Consider the following 22,942-nt stretch of genomic DNA (forward strand, 5'->3'; position numbering starts at 1 on the left):
AAATATATATATATATATATATATATATATATATATATATATATATATATATATATATATATATTTGCCTCTCTCGTGTGAGCACAGCCAGCCGCTCGCTCGTTCGTTCCTTCCTTCGTTTGTCCGTTGTGGCACGTGAGCGCTGCTTGCACGCACGCACGCACGTGCGTGAGCGCGATGATTTATACGGTACGCGGATTTAGAACGCACCTATCTATCTGCTGCCTACCCCATCTCGTTTCGTCGCTTGTATTTCTCGGGAGTAAGCACGTAGCACGTATATGTGCTCGCATGGGTGCGCGAACACGGTATTTTGTAGGTTCAACGGGTTCAATTATTTTTAACTCCTGCATCTGCATTAAAAAAATGCATTATGTAACATACGTCACTAGACCGATGCGTGAGTGCAACAGTCGAGCGGTGAGACCTGTATTTAGCTTGGAACGTTGTCGAGGCAGTGTCTTGCTTTTCGAGTGCAAACGCTGTATGAAAATAGATATTAGATATTTTTGGCGACGTATATCCTGTAGAAGCAATATTGCAATTATAGAATGCCGCAATTGCAAAATTATTTCAGAGACGGCGCTTCAAGTTCCCGACGATGTGATCAGACACGAGATTAGAAATGTGATTAGACGCGGGTGCGTAAATACTCAGATCTTTGATGCGTAATCAAGCCAGTACGACAGTCAAAGCTTGGAAAGAGTCTGTAGAGAAAAATCATTCAGAATTATTAGTCTCTTCAAAGACAATTTTTTCTTCTTCTGAAATTAGAAGAATGTGATATATTTTTAAAGAAGTATATACCCGGAAAAATATAATATCTTTAACAGAATCTATATATGGTCTCAGGATAATTCTCCTGAAACCAAAAAAGAAATATTCCAAGCACAATATTCTCAAATTAACGTGCAGAGAATACCGGGGCTAGATGTCCCGGATTAGAATTTCGCAGTTACTTTTCAGGCAACTAATTGTGACTCATTTATAAAAATTTATAAACTTCTTCTTTCGCATTTTAGTCGATTCCTTTTGTTTTAATCTTCTTCTATATATATATTTTTTTTTCTTTAGTTTCTTTTTTTATATATGACCAATAAAGTGCTAAGATTTCTCATTTCGCGATAGATTAGAAAAACTGATCAGCGTGCAAAAACCCTTCGCGATCTCTCTTTTCCTGGAACTAAATCTCGTCTAAATTCAAACACGAAGGGCAGACGACGGACAAGGTCTCCACCACGGTCGTGGCGTCTAGCGTGGCCGGGTTGCGCGACATTAACGTCGCTTCCTTTTTCCGAGTAACTAAGGGGTCTCGAAGAAAAAGCGCGCTCGTTATAAAGAACCACGGTGCGTCTGGCCGACGTATGCCCGCTTAGGAGAAATAGAACGTGTCTTGCCGACCGCGTGCGCGAGTCTCGTTCGATTTAGATATACCATATCAAGAGAGACACTTTCTCCACAAGGATAATTGTGTTTTCGAGGATTGGGAATTAATCTTTCCGGAGATACCGATACATGTGTGTAAATGTTGGAGAGATCGGGGCTATATGTGGCTATGCATGTTGTTCATGTGCCTTTTTAGTATTTTTCTTGAAAGGAATAGTGGATACAAAATCGCGAAATGAAAATTTTTGAAAACATAAATACTTGTCCCTGTGTTTCATTAAAATAGCAATAATGTTACAGTTAATAAATAGAAAAAACCGATTTGGTAATAGCAAAATTAATTTTCGAGCCTCTCGAAATTTTGTATCAATATTCTCCATCGTGACTGAATAAAATTGAACAATTGTTACTAATTAGAGTCAAATTTCTTGCAAGTGTATCGTATACTATTTCTGGTAATAAACGCAATTTCCATTCGTAAAATAATTGACATATGGTATATGGGCAGACGAGTTGGCCCATAATTAAGTTATAATTAATTAAAATTGACCCATAATTAAGAATCGGCAGGAAGACTAGAGACCTTTCGCGGAGACTATAGAACTACTATCAGTCAAGATATATATTTTATACAGGGCTTATTTATCTTGTGCAACTGAACCTAAGGTACTAAGGCAAAATGGCTATGTTATTGCATGTTAATATTTTGATCATTACAAAACAAAATATTTAGTTAACAGGATCGTGGCGGACATTGATATATAGAAGAAAGTTGCCCTTATCATATTTATACAGTCAGTCACCACAATTAGTTGTAACTTCGAAATTCTTAAATATAGAGTATCTAGCCCCGACATCTCTTATCTATGTTCTGAAAGGATCATTTCGCGATTTCGTATCCACTATTTCTCTCAAGATAAATACTAATAAAACACGAACAACATACTCCATCTAGGTCTCCCCTATATTCAGACATTACAGGGGGGAGGCGGAGGAGAAAAATAGTGGGGAAAATGCGGAAGTCGCTGGCAAAAGGAAGAGAACAGACCTGAGTCCAGGCGCGCTGACGTTCTAAGTGCGCCGTAGGTGCGAAGCGACACTTCGGCGCGTAAGGTCGTCGTTCGCCGCGAGCTATTCTCTTCCACGGCGTCAGTCAGCGTGCTCGTTTTGTCCGTTGCGGCCGGGACATAATGAGGGTAGCGAGAATAGTCCTTGGAAAATGAAGCAAGGAGAGTCATTTCGGGAAAAGAGGCTGCCCCGTAGGCCGCGAAAGAGAGATGACGGACGAACGTCGCTAATGAGAGAGAGCCGCGTGCGTCGTTCCGTGTTTTCCTCCTCTTCCCGAACGACGGGCCTCCGAAAATTCCGTTAACGACTGCGAGTGAATAGAGCACATTGTGAAGCACAACGCACAATGTCCCGTTGCGCGCACTTCCAAGTTCCTCGAAGCGCAAATCCGCAATCGCTCTTTTTTACAAAGAGAGAAAGAAATCAGCTGCGTAGAACAAAGCGGCATTTTACCTGGGGTGACCTCCGTTGCTTTCCATCTTCACCCGAGAGTCCCGAGAAGTTCTTCGAGAACCTGTCCGCACACTGAAAAAGAAAATTTGGTTGACGAAATCAAAATTTGGTTAAAATGAGATCAATCAAATGTTTGGTAATTATACAACCAAAAAATTTAATTGCCGCTATTTTGTCTTACTTTCTCAGTAACATATTTATTTTTAGTCACCAAGCAAAACAAAATAGCAGCAATTGAATTTTTTTATTGCAATTACCAAACATTTCGTTGATCCCATTTTAACCAAATTTTAATTTCCACAACCAAATTCCACAATCAAATGTGCTCTCAAAAGAAGAATTTATCCTCTTTACAAAAGATACGGTTTATTACAAACGATATATTATAAAACTTTTCCGAAGAAAAAGTTGGTTCAACTCAATGTAGCAAAGCAAATTTTTATTAACTAACAGTAAGATTTGAAAAGGCACATAAGGAGCAAGCACGGATGTCTTAGTGCTATTAAATACTAATATTACTTTTTAATATTAATATTAATATGATTTTAATATTAATATGATTGTGGGAGGATAAAATTGTCCAGTATGTTAAACGCACGTATCGAAATTTTTTTCTTCGATTATCGTACGCGGAGAATCAACCTTCCATACTTAGACCGATCCTTTGTGTTAGTTAATCTATTCGAGGAGCTTTTTATTATTTCGGTTTAAATTTTTATTAAACAAGCGATTAAACTCTAGTCGCGAATTTTAAAAAAAAGTTCAAATATAGTTAATCTTTGTGTAACAATTTTAATATATAATTTTAATAAATAAATTGCAAATAGATTAATACACACACCGCAAAAATTTTTAATTATTAACGATTTTATTCGCCTCTTGACTAAAAATGATGTATTTTCGTATAAAAATAATTATCCAAATAATTATCCTTTTTGACAAATTTAGATGCATATTTTTTCTCTTAAAGGTTTTTTCTTAAAATATTGAAAAACAAGAAAAGTCTAAAGTGTTAATTTTTTAAATCTGTTTTCAGAAAAGTTACAAATTTTTATATAAACTAACGTTTTTTTTTCATTGCATTTTTCTTTATATTCGCAATAAAATGAAACACTTAAATGAATATTTGCAATCATTTTTGTACATAATTCTATTCTACAGATCTAAGAATATACTTATTGTGTTTTATCGATTTCTATTAGCACTTTTACGGAATGTAGATAAACGAGAACGAAAACGACCCCAGTGTGTGCCATGTGTGAGGATTAATTATTCAATTAAATGTCCTGAGAAATTAGTGTAAGCGCGGGCGGCGGCCGTAGTGCTTTTTGTCTCCTTTTATATCATAGTCTTTCTTCACCGGTCAATAAAGATTACTCCATTTCGTGATAAATAGCAAGATATATATATATATATATATATATATAACACAATTAGATACAGGTAATTGTACAACCTGGATTGTCGCTGTCTATAAATCGGCCACGCAAAACGATTATCCGAACGGCCACGGCCTATCTACCTATCTACTTTACGCGACTTCGTTAACCTCTCTCTCCTTCCACTTTACACATCCTTTTAACAGTTGACTCGATCTCCCTGCCTCGGTTTACAATTTCGCGAACTAAATTACACATACATAATTACATTATATATGGCTCTTTTGAAAAAGAAGCTTACATTTGTTCGATACATTCAATGCTCGCGAAAGTTCTAAGAAATTAATAATAAACCAATTAATCACCAATAATGCACCAATTAATCGTGCTGCGAAATGCGACAACTCGGAGAGAATTTCAGAGCGAGGCGGAAGGTTGCGATATACGACGTCGCGTCGAGACGTTGCGCGTATCTCCTCTGGAAAAATTGCCGAATGCACGCCGCCCGATATTTCACGCTAACGTGAAACGAACGATCCCGCGACCCACCGCGACGGGTGTCATTTAAAAATCCCGAAGATAAAAAGGGAAGAGACTCGCCTTGATGTCTCCGCGGGATAAAAAAGGTCCGCGCAGCGACCCTTTTTAGCTTCGGCGCTACTGACGAATCCTCAAAGAACGGGAGGAGAGGAGACGTTCGTGTGGCGCGCATCGTTCTCCGAATAATATTCTCCTTCCCCTCGCGCACCGATCCGCGCGAATGTTTGATCTCGCTGGAAATAGGGAAGTCAGCGAACGTTCGCTTCTGCGTGATGTTTGCGCGACTGCGGCGGCCACATCGTACTCTTGTTGCAGTTACGAACTGCACGCGTTCGTAATTTCGTTCGGTTTACTGCGAATAGAAATTTAACTTTGTCACGTTGAAACGCATGAAAAGGTAAACACGACTGGAAAAATTAGAGACTGAGAAAATTTCAATCCTCAACAGGCTAAATTAATGTAACGCTCTGAAAAAAAAACATTTTCGGGAATTAATTTTGCGAAAATAGATAAAATGTTTTGAAACATTATACAGGATGTAACTGATCGAGCAACCGCCGTGTACGAGTAGAACGGGTCAAAATAATATCAAAAGTTATATACTATTTTGAAATTTTCTCCGTATATTTGTAATATTCTCCAATATTTATTCCGTAATGAGTAAACAGCTGATTTCGAAATGTGTACGTATCGCTTGTTACTCCGCCTCGAAATCAACTGTTTACTCATCGTTGCTAAGAAGTAAGCCATTTCTTTTACACGCAGAGCCTGTCCTACCGCTTCTTGTGAGCTCATTCGTTACGTCTGTGAAGATGGCACCACATTTAAAAAAAAATCAATTTATTATCATAGTTCTGATCACACCCTAATGAGTTCTAGAGTTCTAGATAACATTTAGAAATAGTTCCGGCGAAATAAAGTAAAAAAACCAATTTGTTTTGGGGTGCTAAGTTCACAAAATGAGGTAAGAAAAATGACCGTAACTTTTTAACGGTTGCACCAAATAAATTTTATCATTAGAGTTCTTTATAGAACTCTTGTGGCTATCCAGAACTCCGGTTAGAACGCTGGAATTATTTAAAAAAATTTTACCCTTTTTTAACCGAATCTTCGAACGCCTAGAACAAAATTTTTTCCAGTGTGCTATTTGTGTTTTAGTGCTAGTTATGATAGTCCTTTTTCTCCCCAAATTATTCTATCGATTGTCCTCCTATCTCTAAACGTTACAGTCGACAGAAATAATTAATAGCGTGAAATTTATTTAACATTTCCGACGTTCTGATCGGAGTTCTGGTAGCACCCCGAAGAGTTCTGTCGATTATATTTATGATTCTTCCAGCTAAAAGCAATGAGAAATAAGTTCTAGGCGTTCGAAGATTCGGTTTCATGAAAATTTCTAAGTTCTGAGGGGGTGAAATTTATTTAACATTTCCGGCGTTCTGATCGGAGTTCTGGTAGCACCCCGAAGAGTTCTGTCGATTATATTTATGATTCTTCCAGCTAAAAGCAATGAGAAATAAGTTCTAGGCGTTCGAAGATTCGGTTTCATGAAAATTTCTAAGTTCTGAGGGGGTGAAATTTATTTAACATTTCCGGCGTTCTGATCGGAGTTCTGGATAGCACCACAAGAGTTCTATAAAGAACTCTAATGATGAAATTTATTTGGTGCCACCGTTAAAAAGTTACGGTCATTTTTCTTACCTCATTTTGTGAACTTAGCACTCCAAAACTTCAAAATTGGTTTTTTTACTTTATTTCGCCGGAACTATTTCTAAATGTTATCTAGAACTCTAGAACTCATTGGGGTGCGATCAGAACTATGATAATAAATTGATTTTTTTTTAAATGTGGTGCCATCTTCACAGACGTTCATTCGTTTATACATTTTAATTAATTACGGAATAAATATTGAGAAAATTTCAAAATGATATATAACTTTTATGACATTATTTTGACCTGTACACGGCGGTTGGTCAATCAGTTACCGGACACCCTGTATATTAATTAACTGTTAAACTTTATATTACTTTATATTACTATTTTTGTTATTTAGAGAAACCTACAAATAAATATGCAGCGTGTTAAAAAACTCGAAAATTCGGTCGGATTGATATGCCTCGTACAGCAATTGTAAATCGTGCGGGCATCTAGCGATGGCGACCGCGTACTAGAACACATCCGGAGAACTGCTCCGATTGCACGTAGGAAGCTTGAAATGATAAGATACCCCGTAGATAAGAAGAACGCACGAAGCGCGGGATTGCATAATGCATCAGTGCCACGGTAGATGGCTGCTACCACGTCGCGTGATGAAATGTATCACACGCAGTCACATGTTCGCGCGTCATCGTATGCACGTGCGATATAAAATTCACGCGAATTCTTTAAATATCAAAGACACAGACACAGAGCGTGAAAAATAGATAATAAAAATGTTCATGAATGTAATGATAATAAAAATGTATGAATGTAAGTGATAATTTCTTCTCGGTATCTTAATTATATTCCCGACTCCGCTTCGAGAATTATCTAAAAGATATGATAATCATAACTGAGAATAATTTTGCCATTTGAAGTACCTTTCTTGGTGAATGAAAATCCCACACTTGGGAAATTATCGCGAGTTTTTTCTCTATGAAACGTAATTTCCACTTTTCTTACGTATGAATTTAATAATTAATCGTGAATGGGTATAATTCAGTTTTCAAAAACAGATTTTCTAACAAATAAAAATTAATTGACGAAAAGATAAAAGGCAAATTGGAGTTCAAGAACGGATGTACTAGTGCAGTAAAACTTAAAATTGTAGGTGATAGTTCTTAACGTATAGAGAAATATTTATTTATAAATGTCGAGTTACAAACATTTCAGCCCATTCATGGACTCTCTTCAGTGTCACAATTAAGCTACTCAGCCAATTTTTGAAAACTCTCTAATCTTCACTACTAATGTAACATGTCCGTACCATCAGACCCACCAAGGCAGATCCGATTAGACAAACATATTGCATATATATTGCTATTTGTATGTATCACAGAATGATGTTATTCAGACATTTCTTGCTAAGAGAAATATCTTATTTTTTCTTTACATATTACACTTATACAAGCTATGTACAGCAAATGGATATATATAGGCACAGATTTAAATTAAATCTGTGTCCATTTGCTGCACATAGCTTGTATAAGTGTTAATATGTAAAGAAAAAATAAGATATTTCTCTCAGCAAGAAATGTCCGAAAAACATAATTCTGTGATACATACAAATATCCGATTAGACAAACATATTGCATACATATTGCTATTTGTATGTATCACAGAATGGTGTTATTCAGACATTTCTTGCTGAGAGAAATATCTTATTTTTTATTTATTATTAACACTTTTAGATTTTACTGCATTAGTGCTTGAACTCCAATTTGCCTTTTATCTTTTCGTTAATTATTGAGAAAGCAAACCGCACATAACGACAATGAAATTTTTTGGTTGCATTTGCCAGACACATTTGGTTGATCCCATTTTGACAAAGAGCGTAACTCCTTGAGCTTGAAATTCCGTTTCAAGACATGTTTGCTTATATCTCAAAAGCAACGAAACATGGCCGCATTTTTATGCTTCGCTGTACCAAGTTTTCGCATTTCGACGACAAAATCCTTATCTAAGCTTCCACATCGCCGAGGAGAACTGCAGGGTTCATTTCGGCTGACCCCGACACTTGACATTCACGTGACGGACGCTCGGTGCGAGGCTGCGCGCACGTGCAATTATGCAATTATGAGTTTTGCATGTCGTCTCTGCGCGAAGGCCGTTTCGCTTGGATTCGATTAATCGCCAACGGGCGTTACCTCGCTGGTAGCGGATAGGTAGCTAGCTAGCTGGCTGGCTGGTAATTCATGCGTCCTCTTACGTAGAGGAGCGACGGCCGGCATAGAAATCGCAGCGCCAATCTGGCGCCTAGTCATCGGAGATGTCAGATCGATCTACTCCGCGGTGCATACCAATCGACGCATCGTTGCATCGCGCGGCAGATGCACGTAGGAACTCGGCCTTTGTCTACCTAACGCGAGAAGGAAGGGGGTTCGTTCAACCTCCTCTCGGGCCCCTCTTCCGCGATTTGCATGTCGGCCGAGAGCTCGTTTCAAAGCGGCCGCTCGTTAGATCGTTAATTCGGTTTTCTCGCTCGCGTCGCTGCGCCGCGAAGCACGCCTCGCCTCGCTCATACCCGCGGTAATGCGTGTGGCGTTAAAACTAATTAATCGTATACGATACATTATGTATCGTCGTCGTACGTGTAACACTCGCCGGTGCGTATCGGCGTACAGCTCTGATTTTTCCATAATAGCTCTTAAACTTAGGTTTAAGTTCGAACTCTGTTCGAACCAAGGTTAGGCGTTAATTGATTCAAATTTACATTGGAAATGGTCGATAAATCAACAATCATGATTAATTAATCGTCATGTATGTAATTATGAATAATTTCATCGATTGATGAAATTAATTACTAGTCAATATATTACTGATCACACGCAAGTGTTATCAATAATTTATTTCTTCGATCGATGAAATTATTTTATGTGCGAGGATTGATTAATTTTTATTATTGACAAGAATAGTCGGTAAATCAATAATCAAAATTAACCAATCGTCATACATATATATAATCACGAATAATTTAATCTATTAATGAAATCGATTATTAATTAATCAGTCATATCAAAATTTGGTCGACAACTAATTTCATCAATCGATGAAATTATTTGTGATTTTGTGATATATGACGATTGATTTTGATCATTAATTTGCTGGTTAGTTTAGTCAGAGAAAATTTTAATCAATTAATACTCAACACTTGTCCAAATACATATTTAAAACAGATTTTAAACTCGGATTTAAATCCAAACTATTATTGAAAAATCAGCCCTGAGATGGAAAAAAGATTAATCATTTTAAAATTATATAATTATCTTCGACGCCAATTATATGTTCTTATTCTAACAAAAAAGAAATAATAGCAATACGCATGAGTTTATTATTACTAAGGATCTCAAAATATCTGAAACAAAAGACATTTATTCCAGTGAGTACTAATAACGTATCTACTTGTACTTGTACTAATATTTTTTTAATATAAGAACAATTTTTTTCAAATAAGAAAATACGTATTTTCTTAAAATCTTAGTTTTTCATGAATTGTTTTTTTTTTTTTTCAACAATTGTTTATCCTATTTAAATAAAGGAATATAGGTTAAAGTAAATATGTTATAAATATTGGTACTCACATGGAAAAAATATTTGTTTATTCTTTAAATATCTTTTCTCTCGATGCCACACCGCAACGCTACTCTTTCTACAAAAATTGTTCTTCTGACAATAATTCTTTCACTATAAGATTCTAGTTATCCATACCGAACATTATCTCCCCAGTGAACGATTCAAAGTAGGGATTCAACGATTTCGAAAAGATCCGCGCACAATTCAGATTCCTTTGGACGGGAGAATAGAACGAGCGCGAGGCTGACACGCAAGCTTTTTTAACGTGGCTGATACAATTTATTTGCGTTCGTCCCGGTGTTTATTAAGGATCTCGGTTCAACTGTATGTACATGGTACACAGAGGTGGAAATATTAAATAATACCTTTACACAATGTACCTCTGTCTCTATATCTCGGTGTGTGAACGGTAAATAGTCTGCTCGGTTCAGGTATTTCATTTTACGTTCTATTCGAGTCGACAACGACCGATATATACACACACAATTATATATTATGCGTGCATATTTTCATACATATGCCCTGAATTGACTAGGATCGTTCTATGGTAACACGTCCTACACACGCGCACATATACATACCACACATGCACACATCATACGCGCAGATACACACACACATACCATGAGAAACAAGCGCACAATGAATATACAGCGGACCGTCGTCGAGGCACGAATGAGACGTGTGTTATGGGCGTATATCACAGTAACATATCTAACGCATATTACAAACTTTGTACTCCGTGTAACAACGTAGTGTTCGCGCACAAAATGCGTGTCGATCTCCGCGTCGGTGTTCCACGCGAACGCCGCTCATCACGTTCTCATCCCACGTTGTTTCGCAGCATCCGGACTCTCGGAGCACTCGTTTCACGCACACGATATATGCGAGATCTCTTCTCCTCTTCTTCCTCTCCCTCCCCTCCATATTTCGTCCGGATGAGACGACGTGACGTATCAAATTGCACTGCGTGTTTTTCGGTAACGATATAAAACGGACAACTGTACAGTAGCTACTTTTTTAATTATTATTATTGTTTCTTGTTGCTCTTATTATTATCATTACTACTACTGTCCCCCCTCCCACATAACGAAAAATAACAGCGACTCCTGCAAACATAACAACCTAGTTAGCATCTGTACAGCCTCAAAGATCTCAAAGAACGTCGATAAGATATTGTTGTTCTTAACTGACGATATGCTGATCAAATCGCAGTCATCTCTCCTCTTTGGTGTTTCACGAAAAAATGATGTATAAATATACAGTAACGCCGGGAACGGAACACTCGCGTGAGTGCGTCTTTCTCGGGTCTCTCTCGTTGCGGAAAAGAATGCGTAGAATACGATGCAGCGATGTCTCGAGAACGATCACGACAATCTAATCCCTCTCTCTTTCTCTTTTCTCTTTCTCTTCTTTTTGTCAAACACTTTTTTGTTCACCAGTTGACTTGTCGAAGTCAATCTCTTCTTTTTCAAAGCTCGTGTCAAAGTCTCAAAGTCCATTACGAGATTATTGCGTCGTATAAGTTCCATTACGAGATTATTGCGTCGTATAAGCGATTTGTGCGACATCACGTGCTCATACTTTTTGCACGCAGCACGGTCGCATGTCGTCGTTAAAAGGATCGCGAAGATTCAGAAGCAAACGGAGGAAATCTTTGAATTACGGTCGCTTTATTTCATTGCTTCGTTCAGCTCGTCGAGCGCGAGGCGTCGGGAACGCGTGGATCTGTCTGCACCGCGTACTTCTCGTGTTCACAAGCCGAGAAGAGAGATCTTTTCGCGGGCAAAGTCGCACGTTCCACCGTTCACCCTCCCCGTCCCCTCGCGCGAGAGATTAAAAATAATAATACACTAAGTCCGGAACTTTCACCACCGAATGTGTCTCTTGTACTCCTCGTTTATGCTCATTCTCTTGATAGTCTCGTAGCCTAGAATAATCGAGAAGCTGAAACACGCGGATTGTACGAGCCTCGCGGACAGTCCTTTGGTGAACATGTGCAGTCCCTCCTCGATCCACAGGATCCTGAAGGCGCTGAACATGCTGTCTAGCCTCTGCACTTGCAATCTCGCCCTCACGATGTCCAACGGGTTCGTGATGATCGTGGTGGTGAATCCGCCGAGCGTGCCTGCGATCGCTTGTATGCACAAGTGCGAGAACCAACTAGGGAGCAGTCTCAGAAGCTCGTCTGCATACAAATATCGAGAAATGCACGAGAAATGTTATCGCCTTTTTTATCAACGAGTAATTAAGCAGTTAAAAAATGTCTCAATTACACGGTGAGAATTTTATAGTAAAAAACGCTATAGAATTTTGTAACCAAAGGACATATTGGCATTCTGTTTTAATTTCTAATCGTTTCTTACGTGTCAATTACATCTCAGTTCCTAAAATACGTAATTTTATCTTGAAAACTAAAATTCCTACTTGCCCACTTCAGATTCTATCTTCAAGATTTTAGGGACTAAAATAAAACTATTTATATCTTATTCATTTATTTTAGGAGAGCGCTATTTTTATATTTTAAGAACCAAAATATATAAACTATACAGTAGACATTTTGTGGTTCTTAAAATATAAGTATGATCCCTAATATAAATAAAATATAAATAATTTTACTCTTGTGAGAACTAAGATTTCTATTTTTCCACTTTAAATTACACCAATTACAATTAGTTTTTAGGAACTAAAACAAAACTATTTATATTTTACTTGCTCATTTTAGGAACTTATTTTAGTTCCTAAAATTAGTATATTGGAATATAATTCTACTACTAGAAAATTTAATATATTTCTTAGCAAGATCAACTCTATTGACAATTTGTTCCTGTATTACTATAAAACATAGTAACATTGAGAAAAATTTAAATGAGAAAACTATAATATTCTCTTCATGAACTGTGGTCCTTCAACAAAACGTTTACCTTGATAAACTGTGTACAGTCCCCACCAAAGAGCACTATTGGGCACGTACGCACACAAAGACGCCACGTAGCCTCTATAGAAACCGCGGTAACCGTCTCTCTGATAGATCAACTTGATTATCTCTGCGGAGATTTGCGCGCGGGTCTTGCCAGGCTCGAAGGTTATACCTAGCGGGTTCATCCCGAACTGAAACAGATTATGTCATTCACAAATAGTGAATCTATCACTGTCACATATGCACACTGAGAAAAAGAAACTATTGGACCAACAAAATCGACAGTCATCCTCACTCAAAGAAATATTGCGTTTACTGAATAAATTACACATTGTTGCGACAATATATTACAATTATTGATTAAATCATCGAGTCAAATGACTCTACTGACTGACTACTACTAGACTGTTACTGCTGTACTACTAGCAGATATAGTGAAATTGAGAAGAGTCCATATATATGATGAAAAGCTCTATAATGCTCTGATAGATTTTTATGATTATCACGACGTAAGGTAATCAATAATGAATAGTTTACGTTGCTTTAAATTGCATTTATGAAACAAATCTATTGTACTAAGTTGGTTATTAAACTTCATAATAGCTATATAATTTGTTCAGTCAACTAAGCGTTTGCTCGAATGAATTTCGTTCGTCTAAGCGAAGTTTCGTTCATTTCACTACTCTTTCTCGTCACGACGCACCTTGTCTACGGATATCCTGCCGTGTTTGTTGATCCCGAGAACCATGAGATGTTGGCTAAGAACGTCGAATGGCACCACTATCGTCTGCCCGACTAAACTGGCAGCACCACCAGCAATCAACGCTTTGACTTTCGAGTCCACATGACCGATGGATGTGGCTGTGAGCAAATGACGCACGCCTTCGTACGTTGAGACGTAAAATACCCCGGAGACGATTTGAATGGAGCTTATCCAAAAGCCTCTGTAGAGACCCGAGTAGCCTTCCATTTTGTAAATTTTCCTACACGCATCTATCATACCTGTTGGAGCAAGAGGAGCAAAATTAAATCGTGAGATTCTTCCTCATGAACAAGTGAAGAAGCTTATTGTCAGATTGTCTTCTAATCTCAGTTGTTACGGAGAGAATATTATAGCTTTTTAGCCATATAGGCTTTTGCCAATTTTACTATACCTTTTGGTAGTATAACAATAAACTGCCAGTAGAATTGATCATTGCGCAATGATGTAAATTTAATGATCAACATAACACAGTTTGCTTCATAAATGTAATTTAAAACAACGTAAACTTTTCATTATTGGTTATCTTATGTCGTGATAATTATAAAAATCTATCAGAGTATGTATCATATAGACATTTTTCAATTTCATTACATTTTCTAGCAGCATTTCATAGATTATTAGTGGAGTTTATTATAGCATGATGTAAATTTAACGATCAATTCAATATATTTGCTCCATATTTTAAAAAAATTGTAAAGTTTCTCCATCAATAATTGTCGTAACAATCATAAAAATCTATCAGAATATTATGGATGTTTTCATATGAACTCTTCTCATTTCCGAATTTTCTAACAGTGCAGCAATACACTTTCAGTGATGTTTATCTTGCTGAGGAGTTTGCTATTGAATTTTTTAACAGTACATTCTGGTTCTTAAAATGTAAATAGCACGTAAGGTAAAAGTACTAATGGCCGGACATGCACCTAATTCTGAACATTCTTATTGTTTTAATCTTAAAATATAAATATTTAAACTTTCAACATAAAATATATATGCAAATATTGAATATATACATACATTTTATGTTAGAAGTTTAAATATTCGTATTTAAATACTAAAATAACAAGAATGTCCAGGATTAAGTAATAATGTTCTGGAATTGTATATTTTACTTAAAACGTAAAGATAACAAATAAAACGTAAAAATAATAAATAAAACGTAAAGATAACAAATTCAAGCAAAATGTCGACACGTTTCTTGGGTTACAAAATCCTACAGTTCTAAATCCTAATTCTCACTATGAAATTCCCTCCATGTAAAGTATTGATATTACATTTCGTGTGAAAGATGCGTCTGTAATCTTCAATCCTTCCTTGATACGAACTCGAAAGTGCTACAGAGTGAATTCTTCAGCTTGTGTGGAAAGAAATTCGCTCGTACCATTATACATGTGATTTTGCCTCTGCACCTGGAGACGAGTCTTGATCACTGTCAGGGGATACAGGCAGCACCTGACGGAGAACGAGGACAGCATGCTCAATGGGAAGAACTTGCTCTTGTCCATCATATCCCACTCGATGGTGCGGATGAATGGCGTCGCCTCTACCGCAGACATTGCACGAGTGAGCGCCGATATCGTAGCTCGCGCTGATAAATTCAAACGAAGAAGTCGGCGAAGGGCTCGTTCCAACCTGATGCCGCATATCTCGTCGGTATGTAACAGGCCGTGATGCCCTAAATTCTCAGTGACCTGCAAATGGACCCGCTAATCCATCATCCAACTCAAATGAACTGAAATGCAAAACGCATGACTCGTCTCATTTCAGCTCGTGTGATCGTACAGAGAAGAGAGGACGAGATATCGTGAATTTAGGTTATCTTAACCTCCTCAAGAAGGAGCACTTTCATATCTCGCCAGAGATCTCGCGACATACATGTGACGCATTCGAATTTCGAGCACATCCGGAAACGCGTCCGAATCGCGCTGCGATTAATCGCGACGATTCGCGAGACGAAGCCGAGAATCGTCGCTAAATCTCGCGGCGGTGGATAATTTCGGTACAATATCCGTTTGTGCGGCAGCATTGGAGAAACTCGACGCTACAAACTCGCCTCGCCGCCGGGGCGATTTTCCACGCGAAGAACGTGTGCGTTTCGCTCGCGCGGCTGAGTTTTATCTCAATTGCGCGTGACTGTGTCCTCGTCGCAATCACTTTGGAGGAAAGACGCAGCGACGTTCCCGACGGACTCGGCAATATTTTCCACGGGAAAATCGGGAGATCCCATAGGAAATCGCCCTACCTTGTCCTTTCGCGAATAACGAAGACTCGTGTTTACTTACAATGATGTAACGCGCCCTGGAGATTACGAGCTTTCACCGCTTGATCAGCGCGGAATTCGTCGGCGTGTCTCCGAAGAAAGGCACTCGGTGCTTAGCACAGGCGACGCGCGTCGTCGCCGTCGCTCTACCGCGTCTCACGTGGCCGGACGCTCGCTACATCCTACGCTTGTCTCATTAATTGGCGGCCGCAGGACCGCGAAATCGCTCGCTTATCGGCGGACAGCTGACGCCGTGGCAAATTGTAGATCCGTTCCTTTTAGCTGCACCGTGTGTACTCTCTTTCTGTGCCCCTCATGCCTCCTTGTCCTTTCTACGATGCGATATGTGCTTACTTCATGCCGGAAGTGTAGGAAGTGCAGATCGGTGCAGCTGATCAGAACAAACTTCACCTGGCGAGCAGAACGTCCGTCTCTGGATTGTCGGTCGCTTGCGCGAAAGAACGTAATGATCAAGTTACCTTGAAGTCGTTTCCTTCATCTACATTTCTTACGTTCTCCTGCGACTTTTCTGTCTTCCTTTCTCTCTCGTCTGAACTCGAGTATACGTCTACCTCGCTCCGTGCACAAAAAGTGCAGTACGGTACATCCACAAGAACACCGACAAGAACAACACTGATAGGTCGCGCGATGAACAGGTGATACGTTAGCCAATGAACTCGCAGTTTGCCGGGAAAATAACTCTGCGGGCAACGATCGATTGGCTGTCGCCTAATAAATTTTATGCCATCCCTCCCTCCTCCGCACTTCACCCGCTTTTTCCACGTCTGAAATGAAGTGGACGCGGACTTCAACGATTGTATTCTAAAGAACCATTCGTATCAAATTTATTTTTTTAATGATGAGGTGTAAAAAGTGCAGCTACTAGATCGCCATGCCTCGTGTCCCCAAAAGAGCTACACTTGCAAGTAGAATTGAAATATCAACAATTTATACATATATAAAAGAATAAAAATTTGCTAAAATTAATAAGACAAAAATTATTTATAAAATACAATGAAAGATAGAACAATTATCAACACACCGAGGAACAAAAAAAAGGCATAAAAAATCGGGCACCACGTGGCGTCTAAGCACGAGCCTGTCGAAGCGACCACGTGACTGTGCGCGTGTTTTCGACGCATGCGCACAAGAGATTTCAGAAGGCAAATTTAAACGCATCGTGCACGTGTATTCCTCCCCTGGCGACATCTAAACGTAGGTCTCGCGACGTCGAGTGATACTGGCGTTCTTATCAACGGAAGTATAAATTGTCACCAATGTACCGACCAATGCTTTACTCGTAGACGCGAGAATCGTGCGCAGCTCTTTGCAGACTCGAAGCAATTGCTTTCTTCAATAACAATGGAATATGAGTGAAGTTTTTAATATGTTTTGAATAATTAAGGATTTCTACTCAATAATAATAAGAATCTTTGATCTTTCCCCTCAATTTCACGATTATTAATTATGTCGCGAATGAATGTAGTTGTTTCGGGAGTGAGTCGATAGTACGCTGTTTTTCTTCTATTATCGCCAGCTTTATACAACCCCCTAATTAAAATCTATGTGAGAGAACTAAAAGGAATAATTATAAATTCGCTCAATTATACCTGCGTCATATTTATGATGGACTATTCATTCACACTGAAAGAAAAACACTTATAAATGTATTTGTGAGCTATAAGGTTTATTTCTGCAAAAATAAACTTTATATCCCACAAATAAATTCCAGTATTTTTTTCTCAGTTTAATTACAATTTATATTTGAGATTGTCTTAAGGGGATAATAGATATCGACATAATACAATCTGTAATTGTTTTTTTTATTTGATTTCATAGAGTTGCAAATGCTTCTACGGAATGAAAGTGCAAATGTCAATCCATGAAAAGGCACTAAACATTAAATCAAAGACCAAAAAAAATAAAAACAGAACTACACTGCATTGAGAAAAAATATCTAACAATTTTTATTTGCGAGATATAAAATTTATTTCAATAAAAGACAGAGTTTATTTCTATGAAATAAAGTCTGTTTCTGTGAACTAACTGTATATCCCACACAAGTAAATTTTCAAATATTTTTTTCTCAGTGTGCATTACGTCGGTATCTAATAGTATCCCCTTAGGTTTATCTTCAGAGATTCTGTGCAGCCAATGAAACAATTCCTATAGCATTTGGAGATAAACTTCAAGGGATCTTCAATATAAGCTAATGCGAAAGATTCACCCTCAATTTTCCTTCCGTTTTAAGTCGAGAAACCGATCACATTGAAGACGGCGAGCTCTCAAGATATCGTGAAATAAACATTTTCTTCATAGAGAACCGACATTTCGCGACTCGCCGAAACGTACGGATATTCGTCCAGAAAGAGAGCGGAGAGAGAGAGAGAGAGATGTAGGAAAAGAGAGGAAGAGAGGAACGACTTTGCAGTTTTCACCAGGACACAGCTCTCTAAGCTGGCTCGTCGACCTCTCGATGGCGATCGAACCGAACTCGCAGCGGAGCTTCGCGACTCACGAGAGGAGAGAACAGCCCAGAGCAGCGTCTCTCTTTCTCTCCTCTCTCTCTCTCTCTTTCTTTCTCTCTCTCCCGAGTAGAGAAATTCTCACGCCGCACGGCACATCGTGTACCTCGTCGCGATCGGGAACGTCGTGTATGTCGCCAATGAATTCCATGCTCCGCCCAGCACCTCGTTGCAGTGGTCGACGAGGAGCCGACGAGCGGCGAAATACGCGCAGGACTAAATTCTACGTCACGTCGGGGGCGTGCACGCGCCGGAGACGGCACAACCCTCCGACGTTCGGGGGTGGCTCACCCCCGCGGTTGCGTTCGCGCCACTAGGAGATCAAATCACCCGATTCAGTGCTATCTTCGATCTTCGCGCCGCAACACACCGGCGATCGACGACGACGGCGACGTCGTCGCGCGTTCTCTCACCTCCCCCGCGTCGACTCTCTTGACCGGGTAGCCGTGCTGTATACTCAGTGAAAGAGAAGGTTCCCGTTGCGAGATAACGACTCGCGCGGCCTGACGTTATGATGAATCACGCCGATCAGGAGGTGCCCGCCGCGACCACGGAATTGGCGGGCTTAGTAAGTAACCAGGTTGAGGATCTATCTCTCTCTTAAATCTTGTCCACGAAAACACTGGACCGATTGTTCCAATCCCTTGGTAAGCTACCTGACAGTTAATATCTTTTTCGAGGAAAACTTTACTCCTAAATCTGTAGTTCATGTTACATATACTATAGACTTAAGAATAAAATTTTTCTCGAAAAGGACGTTTTGGAATGCAACCCAGGTAGCTTACTAAGAGGTTGAGACAATCGGTCCTAACGTCCGTATCAATAGTCGTTACTTGAAACTTATTTCAGGTAAGACACTCAGATTTTAATTTAGAGTTAAACTTTCTCAGCTGAATCGCAAATATGCGCTTGAAACGCACGCCAAGTGAGATTTGAATTTAAAATCAGATGAGAATTTTTTCAGTTAAATCGCGCGATTGCAAATATAAATATCACATATATCATGATTCAACTGTGAAAAACTTGGATTTAACTTCGAATAAAAATCTAAATTTAACACATGAGACAAGTTCCAGGTATACTAAAAAAAAATTTTTTGAAAAGCAGTAAATATTTATTTGGTGGAGGCAATAATAACATATTTACTTAAATCTAATTTTTTTTTTATTTAAATAGAATAATTGTTTTTTCATGAAAAACTAGTATTTTCTTAAGATCTTAAGAAAATGTATATTTTCTTATTTGAAAAATATTTTGTATTAATATAAATAAATATGTTATTAGTACTCACATCGAATAACTATTTGTTATTTCTTAGAGTTTTTTTTGTCAAGTATTAATATAATCCTAAATGGCACTCTCGTTGGACCGGTTGCCGTTAATGATGGATCAGTTATCCGATCAGTTAGCAGTGATCTTCATAAAGAGATTTTTTCTCTTGACACGTAACGTATAAAAATCACTCTAATAGATCGTCAGGGATTATCACGACGAGAGATAATCGATGATGGAAACTGCAATTTTTTTTTATTTTATTTATGAAGCAAATAAATAGCGTTGAATCAATCCTTCAATTTACATAATGCAATAATATAATTTTTTTATTATATTAATGTAGACAAAAATTTAGGAGAACTTACATTCAAATTTTTATATTATATTTTATATGGCATATTGTTTTGGATAAATTTTGGCAATTCTTTTCATATTTCTATTTCGTCATATTTTGTATGATAAATATGAGCGCTATATGAACTATAAAGGGGCGTAACCTGTAGAAATCAACTAGTAAAACTGCTTCCAAAAATTATTGCTTTAAAAGAATATTAACTTATATAGATGTAACTTTTTCTTCATATAAGTGTTAAAATTTTTTTTAAGCAAATTCTCCATAGAAGCAACTTAATTGTTATAAGTTATTACAAGTAACTTTTTCTCCATATAAGTGTTAATATTTTTTTTAAGCATCCTATATTGATGCAACTACAAATTTATTAAAAGTTTTACAAAGATTTTTTTAAGACGTTTTATATGACATTTTATATGACATACTATGTTGGACAAATTTTGATCGTTCTTTCCATTTTTTTTACGTATTTCTATTTCGTCATTCTATTTGATAAATATAAGTGTCGTATGAACCACTCATAAGTGAACGTAATCTTTACAAATCGGCTAGTAAAGTTGGTGTCAGATTCACATAATCCTTTCTATTTAATTCAAGCTTGTTTACTTGAAGTATCCCTTCTTCATTTCAATGTATCGCGGCAATTCACGTTTCTTGACTCCATCTATCTTCTTCTAATTTATCATCCATCCTCGATTGCGAGCGAAGTCAGATAATTTAATACATATCTCGCTATTCAAACGATTGAATCGGCAAAGTATAAAACCGCAACTATCGACAAAGAACATAAAGCTATCGAAGGATGGTGAAGAAAAAGAATGATCTTATATGTTATCGCGAAGGCAAGATTAAAAAATAAACTCGCTTGAATTATACTCGATCATTCTTTATAAAAATCTTCGTAAGTGTTAAAAATCCTGATAAGCAGAACAACGCTGTACATAACAATGAAAGCAGAGTCTCATGACTATCAAATAATTAGTGTACACCCCGCGAATCGCCGATAGGACTCTAATGAGTCTGCCTTTCCCTCTTGTAACTCGCCAGACTCCAGGTTGGAGATCCGAGAGTTCAGACTCATTAGAGACCGGCGCGTAAAAGCGCATCGGCACCACTTCGATCCGGATATCCGTGTCCGACTTGCCCGCCGACACAATGGAGCTTTCACCAGCTTCCAGATCGCCGTGTCGTACGTAACACAATGCGGCCACTCGAAGAAGAGAGAGAGAGAGAGGGAGAGGGATCCGATGATCACATCGGGTGGCCGAATTGCCGCGGCACGCGCCTCCACGCTCCGCTGGCCTCGTCCCACGGGTGCCACCCCTTTTGTGTCCTCTAAACACGTAATTGTCGCTATAGGCAGCCCGTTCCTGCGCGCGTACATGCGTGCGTGCGTGCGTGCGTGCGTGCGTGCGTGCGTGCGTGCGTGCGTGCGTACGTGCCACCACCGTGATAACGCGACACGCGAATCCGTGGGTGGTCGATGGACGCCACGCTCCTCCGTGACGAGCAAGAGAAAATGAGAGGAGGGAAGGAGAGAGAAAGAGGATGACTCGCCGAAAAGGAAGAATCGGGCCAAGCGAAGTGCACCACTTGATTTATGTTTGTTGATTCTAAAAATCAGCCGATTCCCACACACGCTCTCCCTATACCCGTCGGACGGCGGCGTTTAATTGACTACCACGAGGTAGCATATGTCGCCACTCGAGTTTCCCATGATTAGGGGTGGCTTCTTCTGAGCGACCGGCCGCGCGCCGAGGATTACCGGTGCTAAACGATCGCTGGGTCAATGATGCTTCAGCGTCGCTCACCTGATCGATTTCGTGTGTTAGTGGTACTATTTATGCAACGGTCAGTCGCGTCGAACAGCGGGGTAGATGATTTCGCAGTCGTCCGAGTAAATTCGTCTGTTGTTCCGTCTGTTGTTGCAACGTGTGAGAGAAAAGAAGCTCCACACGGGGTGAATATTTAGATGTATGTGAATGGTGTCGATACAAGCTAAATGACAACAACTTTTATTAGTAGTCCTTTACGAGTGGTTCATATGTCATATTTGTTTGTTATATGTCATATAACATATATATATATATATATATATATATATATATATATATATATATATATATATTATGTAAATATTTACCATATAGAATAGGGAAGAATAGGGATTATATGGCCCAGGAATAAGTTGCTCATGTGTTTTTTTAATATTTATCTTGAGGGAAATAGTGGATATAAAACCACACTGTCCTTTTAGAACATAAATACTTTTCCCTAAGTTTCATTAAAATCGGGATAATATTACAGTTAAGAAATTGAAAAATTTGGTAATGGTAAAGTAAATTTTCCAACTTCTCGAAATTTTTTATTAATATTCTCCATCATGACTGAATAAAAATTAAGCTATGTGTTAATAAGTAGAATGAAATTTCTTGCAAGTGTATGATGCACTATTTCTGGTAATAAATATAATTTTCATTTACAAAATGATCGAAATAGAGTATAAGGTCGACGAGACAAAGTTGACACATAATTAAAAGACCGGCAAGAGGACTTTGCAGATTTCTTGCAGAGACTCTGGAACTACTAATTAGAATACATATTTTATACGTAGCCTTCTTACTCTGCACTATTAGGCAATTGAACCTGATACCAGGCCAAGATGACTGTGTTGCTGCATATTCGTGTTTTGATTATTAAAAAACAAAATATACATTTAACAGAGTTATGGCAGGCATTAATATATAAAA

General features: G+C 38.4%; 2 protein-coding genes across 6 annotated transcripts in view; one reads left to right on the plus strand and one right to left on the minus strand.

Annotated features, from left to right (window-relative positions):
- Positions 1–22,942, plus strand: part of LOC116840589 — a 105,589-nt gene that overhangs the window by 33,966 nt on the left and 48,681 nt on the right. The window lies entirely within an intron of this gene.
- LOC116840584 (solute carrier family 25 member 44) lies at positions 10,102–16,647 on the minus strand. Of its 5 annotated transcripts, XM_032807458.1 has the most exons (6): positions 16,520–16,647; positions 16,063–16,451; positions 15,162–15,471; positions 13,721–14,019; positions 13,022–13,208; positions 11,966–12,285 (listed from the first exon to the last, which is right to left on the minus strand). In XM_032807458.1, the coding sequence occupies exons 3-6, from the start codon at positions 15,334–15,336 to the stop codon at positions 11,966–11,968; spliced, it is 981 nt and encodes a 326-aa protein (XP_032663349.1). In that variant the 5' UTR covers positions 15,337–15,471; positions 16,063–16,451; positions 16,520–16,647. The 5 variants fall into 5 exon arrangements, with proteins under 5 accessions (XP_032663351.1, XP_032663352.1, XP_032663349.1 ...); XM_032807459.1 differs by having other exon boundaries at positions 15,162–15,512; positions 16,063–16,565; XM_032807456.1 differs by having other exon boundaries at positions 16,063–16,564.

Source organism: Odontomachus brunneus, unplaced genomic scaffold (assembly GCF_010583005.1).
Source record: "Odontomachus brunneus isolate Ranch 3 - 2012 unplaced genomic scaffold, Obru_v1 Obru_scaffold_010, whole genome shotgun sequence".
NCBI classification, from domain to species: domain Eukaryota; kingdom Metazoa; phylum Arthropoda; class Insecta; order Hymenoptera; family Formicidae; genus Odontomachus; species Odontomachus brunneus.